The sequence below is a fragment of the Pyrgilauda ruficollis genome, unplaced genomic scaffold, assembly GCF_017590135.1.
Source record: "Pyrgilauda ruficollis isolate IOZ18807 unplaced genomic scaffold, ASM1759013v1 scaffold328, whole genome shotgun sequence".
Lineage (NCBI taxonomy): Eukaryota > Metazoa > Chordata > Aves > Passeriformes > Passeridae > Pyrgilauda > Pyrgilauda ruficollis.
The window spans coordinates 15108-40481 of record NW_024524689.1 but is presented as its reverse complement, the minus strand read 5'-3'; the positions used below and the strand labels follow the sequence as shown (position 1 = coordinate 40481).

The 25374-nt window shown below is 53.5% G+C and overlaps 1 protein-coding gene across 3 annotated transcripts; it reads right to left on the bottom strand.

The window, feature by feature from the left end:
- Positions 1-25329, bottom strand: KLC4 (kinesin light chain 4). Of its 3 annotated transcripts, none has more exons than XM_041474541.1 (16): positions 25196-25329; positions 14434-14700; positions 14014-14244; positions 13618-13696; positions 13306-13531; positions 12913-13000; positions 12504-12605; positions 12025-12198; positions 11770-11869; positions 11228-11280; positions 8685-8752; positions 8495-8603; positions 7598-7720; positions 847-971; positions 676-733; positions 1-313 (listed from the first exon to the last, which is right to left on the bottom strand). In XM_041474541.1, exons 2-16 carry the CDS (start codon positions 14680-14682, stop codon positions 224-226), a joined length of 1875 nt encoding a protein of 624 aa, XP_041330475.1. In that variant the 5' UTR covers positions 14683-14700; positions 25196-25329; the 3' UTR covers positions 1-223. The 3 variants fall into 3 exon arrangements, with proteins under 3 accessions (XP_041330475.1, XP_041330474.1, XP_041330476.1); XM_041474540.1 differs by having other exon boundaries at positions 7571-7720; positions 25196-25328; XM_041474542.1 differs by lacking the exons at positions 1-313; positions 676-733; positions 847-971 and adding an exon at positions 3570-5377.
- Positions 25330-25374: the final 45 nt, after the last annotated feature.

Here is a 25374-nt window from a genome sequence, read left to right as displayed (position 1 = left end):
GCATGCGGCCACCGGAGCTGCGCGCCCCGGTGAGCAGCAGAGGAGCATGCGGGCGGGCTGCGGTGCCCGAACTAGCTAGGGACTCCCGGGGGAGGCCGGGCTGGGCAGGCAGACGGTGGCACGAGAACCGGTGATGGGGAGAACAGAGTAGGTGGTGTGGGGAGGTGCCGGGCGCTGCCCCGTGCAGCGCGAAGCCAGGGTGCCCAGCAGCGGAGCAGCCAGCTCAGTTGGAGGAGAGCAGGGAGCTGTGGGAGGACAGGTCCATGCTGCTGGCGCTCAGGCCTCTGCTCTCCGCACGGAAGCCTTGGGTACCCTGGAAAAAATACAGTGCCCATGAGGTACCTGCAATCCACTCCCATGCCCCAAAGCTGCCACCCCAACTCCTGCACCCTTTGCCTTGCAGGCCAGGACGGCCCTGGTGCTGCTGTCACACACAGTAGCGGCTGCCTTTGCTCCCAATCTGTGGCTGAGCTTTGTGGGGAGGAAGGTGGGTCCTTGGAAGCAACACCTTCAGATTTGGAGCTCTGACCTCAGACGAGGGGCTATAAGCTCAGGGGTTCTCAGCACTGCACCTGGGACTCACCAATATGTCCCTCACCCCTTGCACTGCTGGCCACACAGCCCCCAGCCTCACGTGCAGTCCTGCACCAGCCCCACCACTCACACTGTGCTTACCTCAAACGAAGCATCACTAGACTTGTGCAGGTAATTTAAGGACGCAGCTCGTTTCATGCTATAAGAAAGCAGAGGAGAGCAGATGTGATCGTGCTGTGAGTGGTCAGATCCAGACACACAAGGTGGCAGGACCCACACCTGCCCTGTATTCAGCCTGACCCTCGCACGTACCTGGTGTTCCTGGGCTCCAGGGGACCATTGCCCTGCAGTTTCTTGACCAACATCTCACTGCTCCTCCGTATCACATCCCGGATTTTTCCCAGGGAGCTGCTGCGCTGGAGAGTGCCACTGCCATCCTGGACACAGAGACACAAGCCAGGGTGATGGCTGAGTGGCACTGATCAGGCTCTGGCATGCTGATGAGTGGCTGGAACTGGCTCCAAACATCCTCTTGCACTGAGGGTTTAGCCCTGGCCTAAAGCAGGCTTACTGCCCACTACATGGCTTCCCCTCACCCAGGGGCTCTCCATAGGACAGGATAACCAGGGAGTCATTGTCTGGCTCATCCAGCCTGATACTCCCTCCTGCCCAGTGCAAGCTCAACATCCAGACAGGCTGCTGACTTGCCCCCAGCACAAATGGCACTGGCATCTGCACAGTCCTGTTCAAAGATGACACAGCTCCATCACCTGCAACAGCTCAGGCAGCAACTACTAAGGAGATCCCAGTGGCCAGAGAGGCAGCAAGCCCTGTTGGGAGTCCCAAGATTAGGGACACTTTTGTCAGGCCAGGATAGGCTGCTGGGGCTTTCATTACAAGGATGCTCTCCTCATTTGCTGCTGGCTGGAGGCCATCCTCATCCTCTCCCTCCCCTTGCCCTTCTTCACCACACCATCACCATTCCTCCTCTCTGTCCAGCACTCATACAGATGCACACCTGGTCCTGCAGGCTCACTCACATCACACAAGACCATTTCACATTGCACACACAGCCTTGTCCCATCTCTAACACCTCCAAGAGAATTAGCTTTGAGCCTTTGGAGCAATTCAGGCAGCTCCACTGGGGATGGATTCAGGTGGCTGCACCAGCACTGTGCTGCCAAGCAGGCACCACTACTCCTAGGCCCCCCAACTTTAGCTGCACGCAGCCCCACCAGCTGCCCCAGGGGGTGACACTTTGCAGGGAGCTTTTCATGTCTACCTGCATTTTTCTGAAGACCAAAACCAGCCTGAAATCTTGTTCCTGAGCCTGTTTTCCTCCCACATGCCTCCAGAAGTCCTCAGTACTCAGTGAGGCACTCTCAGGCCTTGACAGGCTCCAGTCCACCTCCTGCACTTTGCTCCACATGCATGCAAGGCACAGGTTGCCAGCATGGCACCACACCATGCCACCATGTCATCATGCCACCAAGCTCTTCCCCTGTGGCCTGGCCTGCTTGTTACATAAGGTTGTGACACCACTGCTGATGTGGAATTACTTTTGCTCTGATGGCTGGATAACAGCAGTCTTCCCTGCTCCTGCTGTGAATGGCTCCGGGAACACTGGGGCAGAAGAAAAGGAGGTGAAGTGATGGCAAAAGCCCTTTTACTCCTTAGGAAGATGTGAGGGAGCCCCTTGGAAGCACTCCAAATGACCCAAATGCCTTGTGGCTCAGGCTAGTAGCAGCAATTACCTCAGCACTGTCCAAGCAGCTCTGCAGGCAGGCAGGGTCTCTGCCTTAGGCCAGTGACCCCCTTGTGCTGACCATTACAGATTGTGGCCCTCGGGGAAGGCTTTTCCAGCGCTCCTCTGCTCTGATTACCCAAAACTGAGCCAGACCTAGACTGTTCTCTAACAGCCGACCACGACTTTTCCTACCAGCAAACCTTTCTCCTGGTATTCCTCTCATCCCTTCTGGGATAAAACAAGTGCATTGAACCTCTTCACATTCTCATTGGGCTGAGAGTTTTCCATGTCGAGAGCCATGTGCTGCTGCTGCAAAGTACCCACTCACCAGAAATGCAGAGAGCACCCAAAGCAGCAAAGTAAACAATTCAATTCCTGCATGAAGCATCCCGGGCAGGTTTTGAATATCAGTGTGTAGCATTAACAAAGATGGGGAGGTGTCTTTTGCCTCCCCACCAGACTTACACTGGGTCACCACTCTCCCTGCAGGGTACTGCTATGCCAGGCACTGTTGCTTTTCCCAGGGCACGCAAGCCAGGGGTGGAAGAGGGAACACAGCTGGGACAGGGGAGCAGGACCATGGTACAAGGGCAGCAGGATCAGGCCAGGAAGTATGCTCTTGTATCAGAGCTGGAGGATGGAGCCACATTTCCCCAGCTGCAGCGATGCAGACTGACTGCAGACCAACACCAGAACCAAATGCTGCTGCATGCTGGGTTAAAAATAGCCTCTCTTCTCCCCCCACTCCCTTTTCTGACGGGTTATTTTTAACCCAGAACATTTATGGGTTTGGTTTGCCGCAGAGCCCCCACCCCATTGCACCCACCAGGATGAGAGCATTCCAAAAAAATAAGCAGCTCCACCACTGAGCTCCTCTTCACTGCATGCTCCCACCCTGCCTAATGCATGGAGGCAGAGGACTTGGGCAGATTTGGCAGCATGTAGAGCTCAGCACTGAAGGACACAATGGGGTATTTCTTTGGCTAAATAGAAATGCCTGTTGGGGAAGGTCCAGGCTCAGATGCCCCAGGGCAGCCCTGCCACACATGGTTACAGAGCTGAGGTTAGCAGCAATTCCAATTTGGAGGACAGGGAAAAAGCACAGTGGAGCTGGGTCCTTCATCTCCAATGCTCAGCCTGGGAGGGGAGCCCTGGGGGCAACACATGCCCCTGTACACACAGACAGACACCAAGCACCCCCAGACCTGCTCCAGCAGCATTTGCACCCACCACCCCAGGGCTGACCGACGCTGGCCTACAGAGCATGGAAAGAAGCACAGGGCAGCAATTTGGGTCAGTCTACCTTTAATTAGAGGTATGGTTGTTACAGCACCAGGTCCAGGACATGGCAAAGCACAGGGGCAGATGGCCCTGAGGTCCAAACACACCCTGCACTGGGAACTCACCACTCTCCAGAAGCATGGAGCACCACTGGGACAGAGAGGCCTGCGGCACTCTGCCCTGGGCTCCACACCCCATGTCCTGAGGACAAGCTTCCTTTCAGTAAGCACAAACTCCAGGGGAGCAGCATGCATGTACCCCAAGACCTCTGCACCACCACAGGAAAGCCAGGCCCAGACAGACACAAGCACATTTAGTATCACAACCTGCCAATGACTAGCATAAAGAAGGGATCTAGCTAAATAAATAAGGAGTCCTGTGCTGGCCCCTGGGCTCTATCCTGCTGCCTACAGCCTCCCCAGCTTTCTTCCCAGACCGGAGGGCCAGGGAGGTTCCCTTCCTATAGGAGGTGGGATGAGAGTGTACACTCAAGGATGTGAGACCCAAGACAGTGGAGGTCTGGCCCTGGGACACATTCTATTCCCCAGTAATGACTAACAGCACCAGACCCTGTGAAGGCCTGAAGCCATCAGAGGCACTTGGCCACCCCCACACCCCCTCAGGGTCAGCACGGTGACCCTCTTGGTAACAGGGTTACACATTTCCCACCCACTTGGCTAGGGATAGCCAGACTGCAGTCAGCCCCACAGACCTGTGAGCAATCCAGCCCCTACCCCTGCAACAACCTCCCTCCAGCATCCCATCTGCTCCCACCTGCTCAGAGCACCTCCAGCCCTAGCCCTTTGCTTCCTCACATCCATCTTTGCACCTTCTTTTTCTCCCAACCACTCTGCTCCAATCCAGACCATTCCCCATCTCAGCCACTTCTATTGGTCTGGTGTCTACCCCTTGCAAAAAAACTCTTTCCTCCTACCCCTCCTGTACTTTCAAGGAACAGCAAACAACTTCACCCCCACTTCTCCCACCAGCCACATCTAAGAACCCTGTAGCAATGGGGGGTTGATTCAGCCCTTAATGCCAGATGAGGAACCTGGCTGTACCATTCAGTCAGGAAGTTGCAGCCAAACATGCTTGTGCTGGCCAGTTCCTGCACATAGTCCTTGGCTGTTGCCCTCCACCTCATCTTGGATGTACAGTAGCTCTATGGGCTGCCCTGCAGAGAGACCCACACACTGCTCCTGGGTCACAGAGCTCAGCAGGGAAGAGAGTAGCAAGATGGGGACTGCCCTGTGCTGCAGGGAGAGCCCATCTCACTGGGAACCAGCACAGGTTTGCTACAAGGCACTAATATCAGGTAAGCCTACAGGGAAGAAAGCAACTGGGCACATGACAGCCCTGCCTAGGCCAGGCCTCACTGTCCCATAACAGCCCTCCATCTTCGAGCCTCTGTAGAGATGGAGGGAACAAGCTACGAGGATGTCTAGTGACAATGGAGTCAGCAAGCCTGAAGTGAAGACAATCCCCCACAGGCCTGGGCCCCAGGGATGTGCAAGGGCAGGCCAGGGGTGGGGGCACGCAAGGGGACGGTGGCCCGTCACCCTGGCCTGGGGGAGCTGGCAGCTCCTCGCAGATTCTTCCTGCTCTTGCTGGCCACGGGACTGGAGCTGGGCCATGTGGCCAGGCACTCCTCTGCAGGCGTCGCGGTGCCCTCGCGCGCCAGGAGGGTTGGGGGACTGGCGTGGAGCTCTCGCCGAGGAAGGAGGGATGGTGTGGAGGAAAAGTCGGAAGATACAACACAAACATCCAGGTGACTGCGGTGGAGGGGAAAGAGGGAGTCTCGGGAGGCATTTAAGCCTAGTGCACAGAGAGGAGAAAGACACAATTTACAAGGCTGTGAGGTTGTAGGTCACCTAGGGAGCAGGTGGGACAAGGCCCAGGCTGCATGCAGAGACCACAGGCCACATCTGGGCAGGGAGAGAGTCTTGTGAGGCTGAAACTGCAGCCTCACTTCTTTGCTAGTGGGCTTACTGGGTTGGCAGGAACAGCTTAGCTCAGGGAGGAACAGCCTGGGTCTCCTGCTCCTGGGCCTTGGGTACCTGCCAAGGCCTCTGCACCACGGAGCTGGTGCCATCCCCCTGCTCTCACATCCCAGTTACCTGGGCAGCAAGCAGCTGATCCAGGCCCTGGGGTGCTTCCAGAGCTGCCTATGGGCACAGGGCACCCTGGGGACTCCCACAGCTCTGCCTGCAGCAGAAGCTGCTTTAAGGCAGCACATCTGAGGTCTCTGGACCAACACAGGAAAAACAGGCCATGACAGACAGGAGCAGCAGGAGCTGCCTCAGCCTTCTTTTGCAGGGAGCTTCAGTGCAGTGCAGGGCTGCTGCCTCAGAAGAGAAGACTGGCTATGTGCAGCAGGCTGGAAAAGGAATCATGTGGCAGCAGCTGTGTCCCCCAGGGTGTTGGGCTAGCCCTCCAATCCTCTATTTACAGCTGTCTAGGTCAGGGAAGCTCTGATAAGACCCCTAGGGAAGGGTCAAATGAGTAGGGACTATTCCCTGCCTGGCTGTGGCAGACTGTGGCATTGCCTACTTGCCTTAGGATGATCAGCTCAGAGACTGTCAGGAAGGTCTCTCAGACCATCACCAGTGCAAAGAGATCACCCAACACCAAGCACAGTCAGGAGGAGCTGCAGAAAGACACCAGCCAGCATAGGGACCAGGTGATTCTAACCGAAACCTGCAGCCCTCCATCTGTGCTTGTCTAGCCCCCTTACTAATGCTGAGTGCAGGGGCCTAGAGTTGGTGCCTTGCCAGAGCTAAGACCTTCTTTGGTCCTGATGTCAAGACCTGGGGCAAAGGACAGCCTTGCATCTGGTAAAGCTCCTGGGTCCACTTGAAGGTCTGTTTTTCAGATCCCCTCCAGCCACCTCCTGCGTACAATCCACAATCAAGAGAGCCAGCAGGCTTCAGGCTTTGGGTGTTGAAGGGCTGTCATGGCAACAGGGAAGAAAAAAGAGGAAGGGAGGGAGCTCATGCAGGTGCGGATAGAGCAGAGCCAGGTGGGGAAGGGTTAGTGACAGCAGATGTGAGGGGGCAGCAAAGGACTCTGTGTGCTCAGTGCCTTCCCTATGCCAGGCTGCAACCCCAGCTAGTCTGTGCTCCCAGAGTTTGCAGAAGGAATGTAAGCATTAAGAGCTCTAGCAGCCCTTGAGCCGAGCACCCACCAGCACCATGCTCACTTGTTCATCTTCTCCATCCTCCTGCTTGCAGGAGACAAAAGGCATCTGTTCCAGCCCTGGATCACTACCTTTCTCCAAACTCAAGTGCTAGTGACCAAAGTCACCTTCAGCCTCAGAGCAAGCCTTGAGAGGTTCAGGTTGACCTGTCTGTGCCTCAGCTAACATCAGTCTCTTGCCTCCACTGGTCAGCCCAGCTTGCCATCCTGCAAAGATCTGCCTTTTATCCCCTCTGCTTAGCCAGAACTTGCCTAGGGCACGAGACCAGGAGAGGAGGACAGCAAAGATGCTGGCTACAGACTATTCCTGCGCCCTGCAGTCACTCACTCAGTCACAGACACACCAGGCATATCACACACACACAACCCTGCCCAGGCTCAGCATTGTCAGTGGCACAGTGCAGGACAGACAGCCAAATGGCTCTCACAGGCTGGGTGAGCCTGAGATGGGGCTGATGCTGTCAGCCAGGGCCTCCAGAGGGGAGCAGCAGGGAGAGATGTTAATAAGGTTACAAGCCTAAGATTAAGGGCAGACCAGGGCCAGTTCATGCTGTGCACTGCCAGGGCCTGGCAGCTCCCTGGAAGCAGGAGCCCTCAGCTGGGAAGATCTGTTCTGTACACCAGAAGCCAGACCCAGACACGCACCTTTGCGGGCTGGCTGGCTCATGCCAAGAAAGGGGAAGGAAATGTGCAGGGAATGAATGGAGGCAGACAAGGATGCCACGACAGGCCACGCGGGGACAGCCCTCAGCCAGGCTGTCCCTTCCCTCTGGCAGCCGGCTGAGGCCATTCTTGATGGTGTCTTGTACTTACCCCGCTCCATTCCACGCCCATACTCACTTCCTCGCTACCGTCTGTGGCATTCTCGTACTTGACACTGCCCCCCAGGCTCCGGTGCCTCTCTGTGCCATCCCCCTCCTTCAGGATCTCCACCACCTTCGTCTGGTTGATTGGGTCAATGCCCTGCAAGTAGGAAAGGATAAGGAAGAACCATGTTTTGTCTTTACACGTTCCTTCCCTCTGGAATCCACTGTGCCATCACTGTGCTTGGTTCCTTTTCCCTCTCTTGGCCACTGCCCCATCACAGTCAAAACTGCCCAGCACAACCAGGATGGAGCCAAATACCATCCTGCACTTAGCAGTCTCTGTTTGAACTCCCAGCTAAATGAGTCCTTACCAGGCCATAACCAACCCTGTGGAACAAGGGCTCACTACCCCAAGGCTGACAGCTTCTTTCCTTCCCATATTGAAGTGTGAAGGATTCAGCTGTCCTCCAGTCTTTTGTGCTAGGTGCTTATAGCTCCTGCTTTATTATTTGTGGATTGAGAGGAGTTTAAGTCAAGAGCTACTCTAAGAAATTCTAGGTATTTTTTACCTCTGGACAAAAAAACTAGTATGAAGAAAACATCCCAGTAAGTGTAGCTCTCCCCAGTAGCTGACAAAGCCCAGGGACCTGCCTTAACCCTGCTGCAGTATTTCTGCACTCAGTGAGCCATGCCTTCCCCACACATGGACATCTGCTCCATCCATGCACACATGCACCACCCCCCACACCTACACACGTGTGGATCTCTGCACAAATGCATCCCAAACCACCAAGGCCCTCTGGTGTCTGGGGAACGTAAACCAAGAACATCAGAGAGGCCCAGGAGAGTCCCCCACCACACCCCAAGCAAAAGCAGTGCCACCCCAAGCCCTGCAATGCCCCCACACCAGGGAAGGTCCCTCTGGGGTTACCTGTCGTCGGGAGCGAACTGCACACTCCTCCAAGGTCTCGGCTGCCTCCAGCTTGCCCTGGCGCCGGTACAGCGCACCCAGGTTCCTCAGAGTGGTGTTCACAGTTGGGCTGTGGTAACAGAGGGAAGGTGAGCAGGAGCCCTGGGGTCACCCCCCCAGAGTCCACAGCTGCCCACAAAACAGCTCTTACCTGCTAACCTTACAGGCCTTGTACCAGCCACCATACTCAGCATAGGGAGCGCTGTCTCTGTGCTTGCTCTACAGGGTGAGGAGAGAAGAGAGCTGTTAGTCCCACACCTGCTGCCCTTCTCTGGCCTGTGCTCTGCCACCACATGCCAGGGTCAGACCCCAGGCTGCACCCCTGCAGCAGCCCAACCTTTGGAAACACAATACGCAAATGCAGTGATGAAGCCCAGCAGCTTCCTGATAGGAAAGTTAAAAACATGTTTGATGCAACAGATTTGGGCAACAAGCAAAAGGGATATCCTCGTTTCAGGAAGGAACATAATCCCATCTCCTTACCCATTTCCATGGCACCAAAGGCAGCAGGGACAGCACAGCCTATTCTCATGGCATAATGGAGGGCATGACACCCCAACCAAAATGCAAAAGGCAGACAAAACCCCACCAGTATGCCAGTCATCACGGTCAGGCACTAAATCCCTCAGCCAGGACTAGCAAAGGAATCAGCCAGCCACATCCCAGCCTTTGGCTTACAATGTCAGGCTTGTCCTACAGCAGCTCAGCTCAGTTAGCTGTCCCTTCCCCATGCCCAGCATTTGCACCCCAAAGCTGCCTAGCTGGCCCTGTCCCAGCCAGCTGCAAACGGGCTGCTGGCCAGAGCAATAGCACAGGGGGCAGAACTTGATGCTCAAGGAGGAAGATCTGGACAACCCACACTGCAGGGCAGTAGTTGCTAGCCCTGGGTACGTAGGACCATGGCACCAAGCAGGTGCAGGGGGCTCCACAGCATGAGTTACCCTCTAGCCCAGAAGAAACTGTCTCCATGGGGAGCACTTTTCTCACTCATTCCCACAGCACTTCTCAGCTCTTTATCCCACATGCCAGTCTCCCTGTGCCATAGGCACATGTAGTTTTCTTCACACCAGAGCCTACACAGCCTGGGCTGGCACCAGGGACAGGGGAGTTCAGGACTCAATACACCTCTCCTGTAGAGGCAGCCCTAAAGGGAGTCTGAACCTAACAGGCAAGGTGTCCAATCCTCTGGGGCAGATAAAGCCTTGAAGGCCAGGGCTGCCAGCTGTGCCCAAGGCCCCGCTGATGGCATGAACTGGCCTCCCTCTGCTGCCAGGAAAGAGGGGCAAGAGACAAAAGTAGCCAGGTTCTGTCACAGGAATTTCGTACATTTTAACAGAAGATATAGAAACAGCACAAGGCACAGCACATCAGTCCCAGCTCCTGGGCCAGGAGTACAAGCTGGTCTGTGACTACAGCTGCTGGCTGGACAGGAGTGCCAACCCTGCTTTGCCATGGGGCACAGACACAGCTACCTTGGGGAGAGGAGCCCCAGAGTCAGGGAAAGAGGTTTAGCCCTTGCCTAAGACTCACATATAAAATTAATTTCTTATTCCAACTGTGAGTCTCTCGGCCTGCTCTCTTGCCCCATGGCAGAGCTTGCATTATCTGGAGCACAGCTTCATACTACAGCTATCTACATTTGATCCCTAAATTCTCCAAAGATACCATCAGAAGAGTCTCAATCCCAGAGGGGGTAATGGGAACCCAGTCTCTACTCCTTGGATTTCTCCAGGATGATTTCTGCAGCAAGTGCAGACTCTTTGCAGCAGAGCCTTTGCAGCACAGCAACCAGAACAGTGTAAAGCTGAGCAGTGCCCTGCACTGGGAGCCATGCAGAGTGGTTCAATGGGAAGGCACAGGATGCTGTGGGAAGCACCTGTCAGTGCCCAGCTTCTAGGGCTGACAGGGTAGGACTCATTGGTAACTAAGTCAAGCCTGCCAGACTGCTGCCTGAACCCTGGAGGGTTGGGGCCTGCTCTGAGAGCAAAAAAAAAGGAGAGTCCCACTGCAGGTAGAGGACTACATCAGAACTCTTCCTTCTGCTGATTCACTTGCCTGCCAAAAAACAGATGGGGCCTTACACTTGGCAAAAGCAAAAACACAATTACTGCAATTACTGACCACAGAGCAGGGCTTGGGCTGCAGGAGCAACAGTAGCTTTGCCTTTCAGCCTAGCCCAAGGCAAGCACAAGTCCATTTCTATCCCCTTTCAGAGGCCAGCTAGGGCCCACCCTGTGCAGACACCCTTTTCAGATATGGCTCCATTTCCTAAGCAAGGTGACAGCAACAGTTTCTTCTTGACCTTCATTTTTTCCCTAGACAGCCTCAGAGCTGCTTTAGAAGCCAGTTATGCTCTGGGTACTGGCAGCTCTTTGGAACAGAGTGCCAAGGCCTTGCAGCACAACCCTCTGCCATGTGCCATCTTCCATCATCTGCATGCCCAAGAGGGATCAATCACTAAAGCAGAGAGAGCATGCAGCCATGGCTGAGACTGAATAGTCCTGCCCAAGGAAAAACACCCTGCTCTCTGATGGACCTTCCCTCCCTGCTGGCCCAGGGAGCAGCAGTGCTGTATCCCCCCTCTCCAGATGCCTCCTGGCCTTGGTGGTTCTTCAGACTGCAGCTTCTCCAGGAAGGAGGAGATAAGAGATAGGTGTGGTAGGAGAAGATCAAATCCCCTGCAATCAGACTCACCTTGCTCATCTCCTCTCTCTCCTCTGCATGCATCCAGATTGGCTTGTGCTCATCTGTGTGGGGAAGAATGCAAAACAGGTCCACTCACCACCCCATGTTGTTTGCCTCCTGTACAGCCCAGCACTCTGTCCCCAAAGCTAGCACCTCATCAGAGGGAAGTGACACTTCAGATCCTCCCCCCGCTCCCTGGCCCAGAGTCCCAAAAAAGGCAACCAATACTGCAAAGGCAGGACAAGGGAAGGAAAGAACAAGTCCTCCCAGCAGAGGTACATATGCCAGGTGCACAGGAGAAACTTCAGCCTATGCTTGAGCACGATTGTGCCATTTACTATTCCCAAGCCTGTTAAAGAGACTGGGTTGAGACTCCTGAGAGAAGAGGGGGAACAGCATAACATACTAGAACAGCAGCACCTCAAAGGATGCCCAAAGCAGGGGCCCTGCAAGGCATCACATCCCTCAGTCTGGGCAACACCAGAACCAGACAAGTGTAGGCTGAGCGCCAGGAAACCCTCCCTTGCCCCAAGGGCTTCTGCTGTACAAACCATCCACAGAGCCAAACTCCTTCACGTGAGCACGGGTAAGGATCTCCTTATACAGCACCTCTGCATCTTTGTATTTGCCTTGCTTCAGGTAACAGGAAGCCTGCAACCAAAAGAAAACAGCTCCAGCCCCATTGGGAAACAGATTAACTCTGCCCAGCTCTTGCAGCTATTGCTCTGTCCCTAAGCACCAGGCAATGCTCACCTCTCCCACAGCACCCCTCCCCAACACCACATGGCCTCTCCCCAGTGCCTCACCAGGTTGTTCTTGGTCTTGGCCACATTGGGGTCATCAGGACCCAGGCAGCTCTCATAGATCTCCAGGGCCCGGCAGTAATAGTACTCCACCTCATCATACTTGCCCTGGTTCTGGCACAACAGGGCGAGGTTGTTCAGCTGCTTGGCCACATCAGGATGGTCTTTGCCTAGAACCTGAGTGAACAAAAGAAGAGAAGCCACAAAGACTGGAGTGGACTCCTGGAGTTAGTAGATGCTGGAGTCCCCCCAGCACATGCCTATGTCAGACAAAAGCCAGGGTCTGGAGAGGAGGAGAAATTCCAGCTTCCACCTCCTGGCAGGCCTCTCTAGGACTGCAAACACTGGAGAGACAGGAAAGGTGGTGGCAGAATCAGCAGCTGAACACACTAGATAGGCCCTGGATCTCCCACATGCATTAAGGTAATGGGAGAAAGCCCACAGAGAGAGCTGAAAGGAGAAAGAGCATGGAAGAGTCGTACCTTCTCACGGATCTCCAGGGCTCGCTTACAGAGTGGCTCTGCTTCTTTGTACTTCCCTCTCTTGCCATAGAGAACAGCCAAATTGTTCAAAGTCGCTGCCACCTGCAGAGACAGAAATTTCTCCATGAAACAAAGCAAATTCCAGTGAGACCAAACAAGGGGCACAAGCAACAGTAACCGTGACTATCACATTTCCTCCATGCCTGCAGTACTTCTGCTTCTCAAGAGAAGGAGGTCCAGAGACAGAAGGCTGCCCTGCCTATATCACAGGATCCAAGAGAAGCCATCTCCTTACAGGCCGTACTGAACCAGCCAGCAGGAAATACTGAAGCAGTAAAACACTGCTGGAACAGTGCCCCAGCAGCACCCAAAGGGGAAGAAGTGACTAGAAGAGGAGAGAGACACTCACCGCTGGGTGGTCTTTGCCTAGAGTCTTCTCACGGATGGAAAGAGCATCATTCAAGAGGTGTGCTGCTTCTTTGTATTTGTTCTGATCCCTGCAGTGCAAAGTCAACCAGTTATCTAGGATTTGGACATTACAGCCCAGAGCAGCCAGAACTATGAACAGTGCTCCTTCCACACAGATCCAGCCTTCATAGTACTTTCTTTCCCCACTCCTCCCTGCTTTAGTCAGTCCCTAGATATATCTGGGAATTTGGCAAACCAAATACCCCATCTAGGCCAAAACCTTCCTGGAAGGTAAACCCCTGGAAGCTTGGGGAGCCCCAGGATGTGCTGTAAAGGGAAACAGGAGATGCAGAAAGCTGTCCTGGCCCAATCCTGCCCTTCCCACCATGCTCACCTGTACACTAGTGCTAGAATGTTGAGCATGGTAGCCACATCAGGGTGATCATGGCCTGAGGTCTTCTCCAGGTCCTCCAGTGCCTGCTTGCAGAGCGGCACAGCCACCTCATAGCGTCCCTGGGAGGCGTACTGGATGACAAGGTTGTGGAGGGTGCGCAAGCGTGCAGGAATCTCATAACCTCCCTGCTGGGCAGCTGCCACGGCACTGCTGTGCTGGTGGGGCACTGTGGGCACAGAAATAAACACAGCACAGTTGGCCCAGCAGGCTTGAATAGAGACAGGCAGCAGCCATGCATGAGCAAACACTTACATCCAGGACCATGCTCCTCCTCCTCATTCGGGAATAGGTCATCCAGAGAGTCCTTGGTGGAGTCACCCTCCTTCTCCTCCTGAGAGGATGAGAATTACAAATACTGTTGGTTCTCAGCAGAGACAGCAGCAGCCTGGGCTGAGTTAGTTGCCAAATTCTCAGCCATTCTGCAGCTCAACACATTCAATTTCTCCTGCCATCTCTGCCACCATCGTCCCCCACAAAATAAAATCCAGAGACTCTTCCCCATGCAGGCCCCCTTTAGCTACAGGCATTGCTGTGCACAGGAAGGGGTAAAATCCAGGGCAAGGTTATCATGTGATAACATGAAGGCAGCTCTCCTCGTCCAACCTCCCGGACCCACAAAAGCAGCTGCTCAAAAGGACTGGGGCCTACCGAAGGTGAGACATCCTCATCATACTTCTTCAGCTGGTTCATGAACTCAAGGTGTTTCTTCTCCTCCTCCAGCTGAGCCACGGTCTGTTCACTACGCTGCAGCTTCTGCTGGGTGTTGGCAAGCTCATCACGCAGCCACTGGTTCTCCTGGCACAGTCTCCGCACCTGAGCACGCAGCTTCTGCTTCTCCGACTCCACAGCGTTCAGATGGTTGGACAATGCCATCATCACCTTGTTAAGAGTCTCAGTCAGCAACAACCACAGTCTTGTCTCTCCTTCACATGCATGCTTAGGGTCCATCCATGCTAGCCTTCTACACTTAGCCCCTTCCCACCCCTGTAGCTCATGGGAAATGGCCACATGCCTGCCCTTCCTCTGTCAATCCCAGATAACACCTCAGGGATCACCCCCCACTCTCACCTGAGCTTCTCCAAGCCCCAGTTCTATCATCTCCACTGACTTGCGGAGCAGGTTGGATTTCTCATGCACAAGATTGGCTTCTTCATCCTTCTTCAGGCACTTGATGGTCTCCAGCAAGCTGTGCAGGATGGAGTTATGTTCATTCTTGAGTGCTTCCAGCCCTTGCATTACCAGCTTGGTGTTGGAAATTATCTCCTCTTGGCTCAGCTTGTCCAGTTTCTCCTCCCTTGGGTACACCATGGTGGACATAGTCCTACTGCTGCAGCCCTGCACAGAGACCAAGACAAAACCTGAGTGCCCCAGTGCTGTTTCAGAGAGTCACTAGCAGACACAAGCACCACAACCTCCTTCAAGCAGTCAGAGACAGCATTTAACACATTGTCTACTCTAAGCCCTTCTCCTTCATCTTCCCCTCTCCCTCTGGCAGCAGGCAGCTGTCAGGGCACGTGCTTCTGCTTTTGTGGCCGGAGTGCTGGCAACCAGCACAGGTGGCCTGCGTGGACAGGAGACAAAAAGGCGACAACCAGTGGTGACCTCCAACAACCCCACACTCCCAGCAGGGGAAAGACTAATTTAGCTTCCATTTAAGAGCAGAGATTTGTGGTTGGCAGCTGGGGTTGCAATCTATACACCTTCTGCCCACAGACCACTGATGCAGAGAGGCTGTCAGAGCTCAGCACCTCTTCTGACTGCAGAAGAAAGGGAACACAAAGTGGAGGGATGCCAGCTCAAAGCTTTGTTTCCTCAAAGGAAAATCTCCTAGAGGAGCATCTCAGACAGGAGGGCATCAGTGGTATTGTTATGCCAAAATATTGCCAGATATTGTGCCAAAAAAATGTACCAAAATATGACCAGAAGGGTACATCCTGAGGACTGCAGCCTCTGCACAGAACTGCCATTGTGGCACTGAGGGACATGCCACCAGCAGGACTCACCACACCACTGCCTGACTGCAGATGCTCACATACACCAACAGCTACAGTCACACTAACATAATCCTTGTAGAGGTGTTGACTTGAAACAACAACAGCTTTTCCATCTTGATTCACCCTGCTGCCCCTCCAAGGACTCCTCAGGATGGCCTAAGAACTCTGCAGTCCTTCCCTGTCCTGTTCCCCCACACACACAATGGGAAAGTACCCAGCTACTGCCTTGGCACAGCGACACCGAGCGCTACAACCTACAATGTTAGTGTGGCTGCAAGATCCCTGCGAACAAAGTCCAGGAGCTAGGGAAACACAACAGGCCAGAGGCTGAGAGACACAACAGGCAGGCAAGAGCCCTAGCAGCAAGACCCTGGCTGCTCCAGGACTCACTCATTTAGCACAGTCCCAGCCTCTCCCACCAGCTGCGCCACCCCAGCAGCCTCCTCACATTACTCAACAGTAAAGCCACCTCCCACCTTGCTATCAGGTCACTCCAAAATCAGTCTCCAAAATCCTGCACAGGCAGCACCTGCCCAGCAGCACCTCCTTGCTACCTGGAACTGGCAGAGGCTTCTGCAACCTGAGTGCCCAGGGCCCTGCTGCCAGGAGGCTGGAAAACTGCCCAGAAGCTACACAGAAGGAGGTGAGGGAATTGCTGCCAGCAGATCTGCCTTTGACCTCCTGCCAGACCCACCTCTGCATGGTTTGAGCTCTTTGCTCGGCAGCTGCCTTGTGCCTGTTTTACTGAGAGAACAGAAATACTGTCCCAGCTACAGGAACAGAGTAAGCAGAGTTCTCCTTTCTGGCAGGCTCCTCTTCTCCCCACCTGTGCACTCTATCCAAGTGCAGGGAGCTACTGGGGAGTGGGCCCTGAGCAATAGAGAGGCCCATCTTCCTCCTCTCTGCAGCACTTAAAGTGAGGATGACAAACAACACTGGGACAGTTGTTTTAAGTACACACATCTCATTATTAAACCCACTCATCTCCTCCTCTTTAGCCTCACTCTTTCTCCAGTTGTTTTGTAGGCCTGAACTCTCCTCTCAATTCTTCTTTGGTTTCTGTTCCCATGATGTACATCCATCCCTCAGGAAGGGGAGCCAAACCCTCAACACACAGAGGAGACCTTACTGAACGCCCCAGCAGGGCAGAAACACCTCGTGTCTCTTGAAGACTGGGTTTCTGTTCACACCTCTGAACAAGAACTGAGTCATCCTCCCCCAAAGTCACAATGCTGACTTCATATTCGCTTCATGATCTAGCATCAGCACCAATTCTGAGTCATACTTCACTGTATCTTTCACTTTTGGGTATCTGTCATGCTCCACATGCAGTTAACCCTGCACATTTTATACCAAAACAGTCTCACCTGGACCATGACTTACGCCAGTTTCCTTTACAGGAGATTATATGACAAGAATAGCATGAAAAACCTCATTAAGATCAAGACAGAGGACACAGACTACCGTTTCAAAAGGAAAAATGGGCTTGCTGAGAGTTGGTTGCCACTCATACCCCATCTTCCAAACTCATTCTCCAGAAACTGGCAGCTAAGCACTCCCATCAACAGTTCCCCTAGTTATTCTTTTTCCCACCTTTCTAACACACCTGGAGTGGGATCAAGTGCTAAAGCACTAAGGAAAGCCTTGCTTAATGCAGAGCACAACTCAGGAAGAAATGTGCAACAATTCCCAGCCCCAGAGAAAAGAGGATGGCAGCCCAAAGGGTGTTAAGTACTGTCTCATATGGCCACGAACTCCGGTGCTCTGAAATAGGTCCAGACAGCTTCCCAGGAAGGCTCAGCAGGCACTTACCTCTTCCACAGAACCCAAGGTAATAGCTGCTAAAGGGTTAAATGGCCCCATCACTGGTTCCAGCTTATAAGGAAACACACCCTGACTCACTTGCAGACAGGGAAACAGGCAAGTGGGAGTTCTCCGGATCATAGGCAATGCTTGGGACACAAGAAGATACCCAGGAATGGCCTCATACCCAGAAAACTAGAACTTTGCTCTAAAACTCTCACAGCTGAGCAGCACAAGTACCTGTGGGTACTGGGGCCAACTGTATGAAATTGAATGCTGGCAGTTTTCATGGCAGCATCAATCACTTATGTCCATATAGAGATCTTGCTGCCATCTTTAAGAAGTGCAATACAAACGCATTGGGAAGAGGAACATGTTACAGGATAAAAAGCCACCAGACCTCACACCTTGCTAGGTAACAGAGTCAGGCAGACAAGACCCAGATCCATAGAAAATCAGCCTCATTAATTCCACTGTACACAGAACTACTCCTCAACTGTGAAACTGCTGTGTGTTAAACCATTAGCATCTCTACTACAGCAACTTTCCTTCTTCAGCCCTTCTAGCAGAAGATGTTCACGCCTTTCACAGTCCTCACAATCAACTTATTTTCTGAAACTGTAAAGATTTCAGACTGAGAAGGAAAAAAAAAATCAAAACATCCTGACCCACAGCATATAAGACTCATCCTACCCTGCAACGACATCCTCAGATCCTTCAAGGCATCCCAATAGAGGCTTTTCTTCTCTCACAGGCTGTGCAAACATCTGTAACAACCTCAGCCTTTCTCCCCTAGGGTGACATCCTGGAAGCATAGCTCTGCTAGGTACCAATATGTTTCCATGCTCAGTAGTGGACAGAGGATTGTCCAGGCTGGACAGAGGGTGCAAAACCTAAGAACAACACACAGCTGCTCAACAAGAAAACGAAGAGGAGACTGCTAAGAAGTCATTTGAATGCTGCTACCTCTTGTACAGCAAAGAACAGCAACCAACACCAGCAAGAGCTGACTTAACTTTCCAAAGCACGAATTTCCCCACAAAGAGCTTATTTCTAGTTCTCTTCAGTGCTGGCAGGTCTACTCTCAGTGTTCAGCCCTCCAAAGAGGAAACACCTGCAATGGCAGCCAGTGCCAAGGTCAGGCAGGCTGAGGCTGCTGTATATGCACTCTTCCTACTCCTTTACATTAAGTAAGGGGCCCTGAGTGTCCTTTACCCAGGCAGAAAACACTCAGAGGTTTTCTGCAGAGAGGAGGGGACACATCGTGGTTTGCCTTTTGCAGGGTGGGGCTCAGACTGGAACAGGAAGAAAGAATGCTTTTCCACCGAGCTCCTTGAGAGATGGAGAGTCCTATTCCCAGCTTACCCTGCTGCAGTCCTCATGGATCTGCAGGTGTCCCAGCCCAGGTCTCCACCCGCCCGTTTCCGCCCTAGTTGGCACGTCTTCCCTATTTACAGTGAGCTGCTAGAACAGCCTGCCTTTCCGACAGCACCCATCTCATCTCCCTTCTTCTGCTCCCGTTTGGAGGACAGGGAAGGAACATGCGTGCACTGAGCTTTGTGGCAGCTGCAGCAATCAGCCGGGCATCCATCAGCAAGTACATCCTGCCAGGCAAAAACCTTCCTCCTGTATTCAAGCGCATAACCGCGAAATCGCTAAGCATCAGCAATTTCAGCAGCTCATTTTTCTGCCTCTCAAAAGTGCTCCCACATGCGAGACCTTTACGAGGAAAGAGCTGGAAGCTTCACTGCTCCTATCTTCAACCCACAACATCTACAAGGATGCCAGATTAAATGGGTCCAAGTCAATCTTAAAGCTTAGGTTATGATGCCTAATGCTAGAAAAGAGTATGAGAGTGGGGGAGGAGAATCACCGGGGAAATCAGGAGTCAACTACAACAGGACAGAGATCTCAGGTCTACAAACAACTCAACTAATGCAGTTCACTGCCTCTCTGCATGCACAAGACAATAACTGCAGCATCCTTCAAACTGCAGATGGTCTGCCAGCACTTTCTGTAAAGAAGTGAAACAGATTTTCAGCAGCAAATTCTTCCATAGGAGAAGGTGATCCAAGGATATAAGTGATGTAAGGTAGTTGCAGAAAGAAAACTGGGTTCTGGAAAAAAGTTTCCTGTGGAAAAGAGTAAGTCTGACCCACAGCAAGAACAAGTGACCACATTTGGGAGATAGATAGCAATGGTTTCCATTTAGAAATGGAAACCCAAGGCTTTGTCTTGCTTCATCATAATTGTCCCAGTCTCCTCCTGTGAGACATGCTTTTGCTACCTGGAGAAACAGCAAGGTTATACATTTGGGAGGCAAAACAACTTGATAAAAGCAGGGAGGGTTTTTTGGTTCGTTTGTTTTTCCTTGGACTTCTGCCAGCTCGTTACTGTCGAGCAACAAAGGGTCTCTGCAATGACTGGTTGACCTCCAATGACACTAGAAGTGAGACTGCAAATAAGAGAGTGAGTCTTCACTGCAACAAAATCTAGACCTAATACTTTGGATGCTGAAAAATAAAATAAAAGCAGTAAAAAGCAAACAGAGTGACAAAGTTGCAGCCATCACAGAAGCTGTGTGATGAGCACAAATTTTCTTATTTTGTTACCAGTGTCAGAAAGCAAACAGATTGTAGGAGATTACAGTCAGCTGTGCAGGGCCTCTGAGGCTTCCACTGCACAGCCAGGACACGCTGACACTGCCAGGAACACCTGCACACTGGCACACCACTGCCAGAAGAGCCACTGTGCTCAGGGTCACCACCCCAGGCCACCTGGAGCAGAACCACAGAAAAAGGAACAAACCGGTGCTGCTGAGCTCCACATACAAGCTGGTATTTCCAGAGCTGCTTTAATCCAGGCAAAACAGGAAATGCTGAGGTTCAAGTGAGGCACAGAGCAGGAACGGTGCTCTGCGATGCTTGTTACTGCTGCCAGAAATGCCTAGATGCCCCTTAGTGCCACTAAGAACACACAAAGAGGACATCAGTCAGGAGCCAGCATCCTGGGAGGTCATTCCCACCATATCTCTGAGCTGCAATTGTAAAGTCAAAAGATGTCACTCAAATTCTAATGTCCATAATATTCTCTGCCATCAGTGATATCATAACTTTCTACATTCTACTGCCAAAAAAAGGGACACCTAGAGTCCCACCTTCCACCCCAAGTTCTTTCCCAATGCCAGCCTCCAGCTCAGACCTTTCCTGCACTGCAGACAGTCTAGAGAGTTAAACCAACACACAGATGACTTCAAGTACTATAGAGGGACTCTCATGTTGTAACTTTTCCCTCAGTAAGAGTCTGATCTGAGTATTACTTGAAGAGTATTACTTGGAATGAATGCTTAGAGGTCTTTGGTCCATTCCCTCACCCAAACAGGTATCTGTGTCTAACTACAGGATCATCTCACAAACTCTTCAGACCCCTGTACCACGACTTAACCATCCTCTTGTGGGAGGAAAAAAAAAGTAAGAAAAAAAATTCTTCATCTGAATTCCTCAGATAAACTCAACGTGTTTGCCTTCAGTGAACACCTCTTCAGGACAAAGGAGCAAGGCACCACAGCACTAGAAACTGATCCAAGGCCCAGACAAAGGGAATGCAGTGCCTACTTCCTTCCAGCAAGGTCCCATAGGGATTTTTGGATTCCCAAAGCAATCTACCTGCAACAACACAGCATGTAGTGAAGGCAAGAAGTGGTCTTACTCACATTCTCCTATGCCCCAAAACCAGGACTCTCCTTGGCATCCAGACATCTCCTCACATGGCTTTGAAGTCAGTCTCCAAGCCCAGAAAGGCTTCACCCAACCAGTTTCCCCAATCCTCAGAGCCATATATAATACACGAGTTGACTGTGCTGTTGATATGCCTTGATCCCTGTCGGGGGGATAGGGAGGGCTGTCCAGGGATCATGGCCAGGATTGCTTCTTTCAGCAGCTAACACATGCCAGCTCTGGGGTTTTTTCCTAGATACTGGAAGGCTTGTGTTGGGAATGTCTGTGCTAACCAGCAGGCTGCAAGAGGCCCAGGGAACGAGGACTAAGGAACTAGATCTGCAGCTCAAATGGCAAGGAGACAGGAGCTGAAGGGAAAGAGCATGAAGGGGAGCCTCCCAACACTCCTGTCCCAGAAGCCTCGGCTCCCTACCACCCACAATCTCTAATAAAACACACAATGTCACATAACCTTCCTGAAACCCAGGGCAAGGTGGTGATAAGGTGGCTTTACAAGGACTTGGCTACAGTGACTCATGTTCACACCACTACAGAAAGAACATGGGAGTTTCCCATACCCCTCCCACCTTCCAGCCCACAGCTGGAAATGGACAAGACAAAAGGTACTGGTGCTTGTTCTGATTGACCAGAGCAAGCAATTCCTGTATTATCAAAGCATCATCCAATTCCAGAATGGATATGTACTCTGAGGAAGACAAAACAGGTAGCCTGGTTGGTTTTGTATCAGACCATTCATTTCTTTCAAGACCAGAAAGTAACAAATGGAGTGAAACCTACTAAAGAATACAGATATTGGAATCAACAAGGGTTAAAAAACCCCAACAAAACAAACAACAACAACAAAACCAAACAAAAAAAATATAGCACCAATTTTTGCCATTAGCAGAAAACCATTTTGCTCTGGTTGTACATCATATTTTTTACAACCCCAGCTGGCTGGGCAAACCTGCCCCTTCCAGCAGGCCATTGGAATGAGAACAGCAGTCATCACCACTCCCACCAGCAAGCTTATGCTGGCACCTCCAGATCAGCTGGTAAGACCTTGTTTTTAAACTTGTTCATGTCTGCAGCAGCTCACCAAATCCATTCTGCATCTGCTGCGCCTGGGACTACAGCGAAACACCATTAAAACACATTTCCAGGCTAGTGGAGAGACAAGAGCTAAGCAGCTGGAACAGAGCCAGGGCAAGCATCTCTTCCCAGCTTCAGAATCTGATTGGGAGTCTCGCACTATAAAAAACAGAGCGAGGGCCATTACCTTGCCCTGACAGCATGAAGCAGTATTAAAGCAGGCAGAGTAATTCCCAGGAGCCAATGCCTTTGCAGGCATCTGTCTAATGTGAGGGCTATGCACTGGATGTGCCTGAGCTGTACACAGGAGATAACCAGGATGCAGATGGGACCAGCAGGCGCTCTGGAGCCACTCTGTGTGCCCTGAAGGGCTCTGGTATGCCCACACTCCCTCCGTGGTGTACCTGAGGCACCTGCAAAGACCAGCTGACTGCAGGCTGCAAGACTGAGCTACTTTTTCCAGAAGCAAACCGTTTTTGTAAACCACAGCAAGGCAGGCAAAGTCACAGGGACAAACCTCTACCTGCGAAACAAGCAGAGGATCTGTTCTATCTCTGGCTCGAGCACTTTGAGGTGCTATGTGGATCTTTCCCAGCAAATAAAGCATTTATCCAGCAACTCTGCCAAGGTCAGTATCTTGCCACATGTCCTTTGTGCCCCAAGAGCCATTTTGGTATTTGGGGTTAATACTGTTGTTTCAACCTGGACATTCCTCCAAAACAGCAGATGAGAGAACACATGCTTCCTGCTCCTTCTGCCAATTACAGCAAAGCACAGCCATGTTTATTTACCCTGTGTCTGAGCTGGCCAGATCTTTGACCTGATGTGTGCTGAACACCACCCTCTTTCCCCACAGGCACAGGCAGGGGTGGGTGTTTTCCACATCTCCAAGGTGGCATGGCAGAGAGCAGACCAAGGGCACTAGAGGAGAGCCGAGCATGGAACTGCAGCAGAGTGCCAGATGCCAGCTATGCAAGACGCAGGGAAGCCTGCTGTTTCTGGTAATGTGCTGCTGCCTCCCACCATTGTGCAGATTTCTCCCGGCTGCCTGGCCAGAGCATTCTACCGCAACACCATCCCCCAGCTCTTCTTCAGACACCTCCTCCCAGGCGCATCCTCTCCTTCACAGAAGCTTTCCAGCGATTCCCCCAGCCCACCACCTTAGGTAGGGTGCACCTCCACTTCGGAAAAGCTTAGGAAGCAGTTAATTAATGAAAAGACGGTTTGGGGAGAAACAAGGCTCTTTGAGAGCTACTGCTGTATGACCTGCCTCCGTCATCGTTTCTCCGGCTTTGTCTGGCAGCAGGAGGCACGCCCGCTGCGTATCCTTGAAACAAACAAGCCAGAGAAACCCCTTCACCCCTCAGAACCACCACAGAGAAATTCTGCGCCCACCTGACTACGTGAAAGCTTCACAAGGAAAAAAAAAAGTTTTCATCAGCTCTGCCCAAAACTGCGCATCAAAGCGGTCCTTTGTTCCAGGATGGCTGGGCACCCTGCCCGTCCCAGTCACCGGATGGGAATGTCCCCCGCCCCACGCCGCAGAGGAGCGGTACCTGGCTGCCTGCAGCGGCTTGTCCAGCGCCGGTGCTCGCGGAGGCGGCGGAGGAGCGGCGGCCGCGGCGCTGCGCGGCTCCGTCTGCCGCGCTGCCCCGGGAGCGAGCAGCGGCGCAGGCACCCGGCGCTCGGCAGCCAACCACACTGCGGCAGGGGGAGGGGAGGGATGCGGACAGGCTCCGGGAACAGGACGGTCGGACGCTCTCCTGGGAGCGCAGAAAGCGCCACGCACGCCAAGCTCACAGCTCCCTCCTCAGGGATCCACCGGAGCGCCCAGCAGCAGGGCCGAGCCCCCGCGGCGCCGCCGAATGCTGCCCGGGCAGCTCTGGCCACCACCGGGCTCCTGTTCAGCCCGGCAAAGCCCTGTTCCATCCCACCCTCCATCCTGTGGCGGAAGGTTTCACATCCTGTACCACCCTCGCCTGCGTCCCCACTGCTGACCCCATTCCAGCCCAAAGCCAAGCTGGTGTAGCTGCAGAGAGACCTCCAGCTGCGTGGCTGCTGTCGCTGTGCCCACAGCAATGGCCACATTCAGGAGATCGGGGAAGGCTGGAGCCCTGTGGTGTCCACACTGCAGTGTGGGGCTGGGCTGGGTACTGCTGGGAAGCACTTGTTCAGTCTCTGGCTGCTCTTCTCAGAGGGAGGACGATGACACAGGATCCAGCTTGGATTGTTGCTACCGCCATCCCATGCATGGTAACACACAGCTGTCATGGTGCTCCCTACACCTGCCTGAACCAGTACTGCACTGGTGTTCCTGTCCCTGCCCACAGATTTCCCCAGAAGGGCAAGGGCTTCAGGTGTCCCAGGAGGAACACAGCCCAGCCCAGCCATGCTGACATGCAGGTTCTCTCTTACCTTATCTCACAACACATATTTCTTTCCTAAAGCACCTTGCTGTCCTCCATTCCTTAGTTCTGGAGGGCAAATCTGGCTGGCTGTGCCATACAGCTATGGCACGCTTACATGTCACATAAGTTACACAGCAGAAGTGCACACATATATTATTTGTGTTACAGTGAAAGCCATTCCGGGCAATGAAGACACAGACTAATTATAGAGCAGTGAATCCCGCAGTCTGTGCCCACAGCACGCTGGAAACAGCCATGGCCGGGTCTTGGGGCTGACCCACAGCTGCCATGCACACACTCCGCTCTTCCCTCGGGGGCTCCCGGCCTCCGCCGGCCGTCCCTGCGTGGCAATCGGCCCTGCCCGCGGGGAGGCCAGGCGCACCGAGCCTGCGTACCGGGAGCTGCCCGAGCAGAGCGGGCACCGGCAGGGCTCCGGAGCCAGCGGCTCCCCCGGTGCTGAAGGGGTTGATCCCGCAGGGCGCGCCTCGCCGGCTCCAAAGTCCGCAGAGCCGGCAGCGCCCTCAGCGCCGACCCGCAGCGTTACGGCGGGCACGGCCCCAGTGCTGCCCTCGCCCCCGCTCGTTCCGCTGCCCCAACGGCCAGGGTGCGCTAGGACGGTCCCCGAGCCACGCCAGCCCCACTACAGAGGCCTCCCCAGCTCCCCGCGAGGGTCCCACCGCCCGCCGCGGCTGGCGGGGGAGCGTCGCCCCGGGAAGGCCGCCCCCGCTCCGGCCTGCGCCGCGGCGCTCCGTGTGTCCTCCCCACGCCAGGGCCGCCGAGGGGAGCCACCGAGCCCTCACAACCCCGCCAGTCCAACCTGCTGGGCGCAAGACGTCGATGGCGGTCCCGGTCGCTGTCCCGGTCCCGGCGGGGGCGGGGCGAGACCCGCTCCGGCACCACCCGCCCTCTCAGCGGCGCAGCCCCTTTAAATCCAAGATGGCCGCCGCCTCAGCGCCGCCGGCGGCAGCGCGCCACCTGCCGGTGGCCCCTGCTCGG

Excerpts from the sequence above, each read along its gene's own strand:
- KLC4 (XM_041474540.1), bottom strand. The coding sequence starts at position 14,682 with ATGTCCACCATGGTGTACCCAAGGGAGGAGAAACTGGACAAGCTGAGC. Across the intron at positions 11,870-12,024 it reads CCAAGACCAAGAACAACCTG|GCTTCCTGTTACCTGAAGCA; the intron begins GTGAGGCACTGG and ends TTTTGGTTGCAG. Across the intron at positions 8,753-11,227 it reads AGAGAGAGGAGATGAGCAAG|AGCAAGCACAGAGACAGCGC; the intron begins GTGAGTCTGATT and ends CTCACCCTGTAG.